The 890-nt window shown below is 56.2% G+C and overlaps 1 protein-coding gene across 1 annotated transcript in view; it reads left to right on the top strand.

The window, feature by feature from the left end:
• Vav1 (vav guanine nucleotide exchange factor 1) overlaps positions 1-890 on the top strand; it is a 54,367-nt gene that overhangs the window by 37,733 nt on the left and 15,744 nt on the right. The window contains exons 10-11 of the mRNA XM_010635060.2: positions 152-216; positions 712-889. Of these exons, the coding sequence (XP_010633362.1) occupies positions 152-216; positions 712-889 (243 nt within the window). The remainder of the gene's footprint in view (positions 1-151; positions 217-711; position 890) is intronic.

Genomic DNA, 890 nt, shown 5'->3' with positions numbered 1-890 from the left:
GGAGGTGGGTTTAAGGCGCCGGAGGGGGGGGGGGTCCCCGCGCGAGGGGGCGGGCGGGGCTCTCACCGGGCCGGTGTGTGCGTGTGTGTGCTTGGGAGAGCGCGCAGAGCTTTCAGGTGAGCACCTACTATCTGTCCTGTTATTCTTGTAGGCAGTAGGACCTAAAATGAAAACAAAACGGACACTGACCCCCCTCCCCGTGGTGCTTCCGTTCTTGTAGAAAACAAGAAAAAGGCAGAAAATAACATTGGAACTTCCACAGTGGTGGGTGGGGTGGGAGGGGGCTTCTTGTCTATCGGTCTTTTCTCCTCTGTGGGTGACATTTGAGCCGAGATCTCTCTCCCGGGCTTTTCTCTTTCTCTTCTGAACTTTTCCACTCCCTTTATCTCTCCTCCTCCTGGAAGTCTTCCCTTCTTTCCAGCTGCAACGTCTCTCTCCTCTTATATATTTTTATTTTATTTTACTTTTTTGAGACAGGGCCTCACTGTGCAGCCCAGGCTGGCCTCAAACTCGAGGCAATCTTCCTGCCTCGGCCTCCCGAGTGCTGGGATGACAGGTGTGCGCCACCACACCCGGCCTTTTCTCTTTTTCCTTTCTCTTTCCTCCCTTCCTTTCTTTCTTGTTCCTCCCTCCCTCCCTCTTTTTCTCCCTCCCCTCCTTCCTCTTTCTGTACTGGGGCTCGAACCCAGGGCCTGCATCCCCCCTTTGAAGAGCGGAGACAGGGGCTGGTGGGCGTGTGCCTCGTGCTGGGATGGGCGCCTCAGGCCCGGACTCTGCCCCCCTGCAGTGGAGTCACATGTTTCTCCTGATCGAGGACCAGGGAGCCCAGGGCTACGAGCTGTTCTTCAAGACCCGCGAGCTGAAGAAGAAGTGGATGGAGCAGTTCGAGA

This window comes from Fukomys damarensis, unplaced genomic scaffold (assembly GCF_012274545.1).
Source record: "Fukomys damarensis isolate Sample0158 unplaced genomic scaffold, DMR_v1.0_HiC HiC_scaffold_37, whole genome shotgun sequence".
Lineage (NCBI taxonomy): Eukaryota > Metazoa > Chordata > Mammalia > Rodentia > Bathyergidae > Fukomys > Fukomys damarensis.
This window is presented reverse-complemented; position numbering and strand designations above follow the sequence as displayed.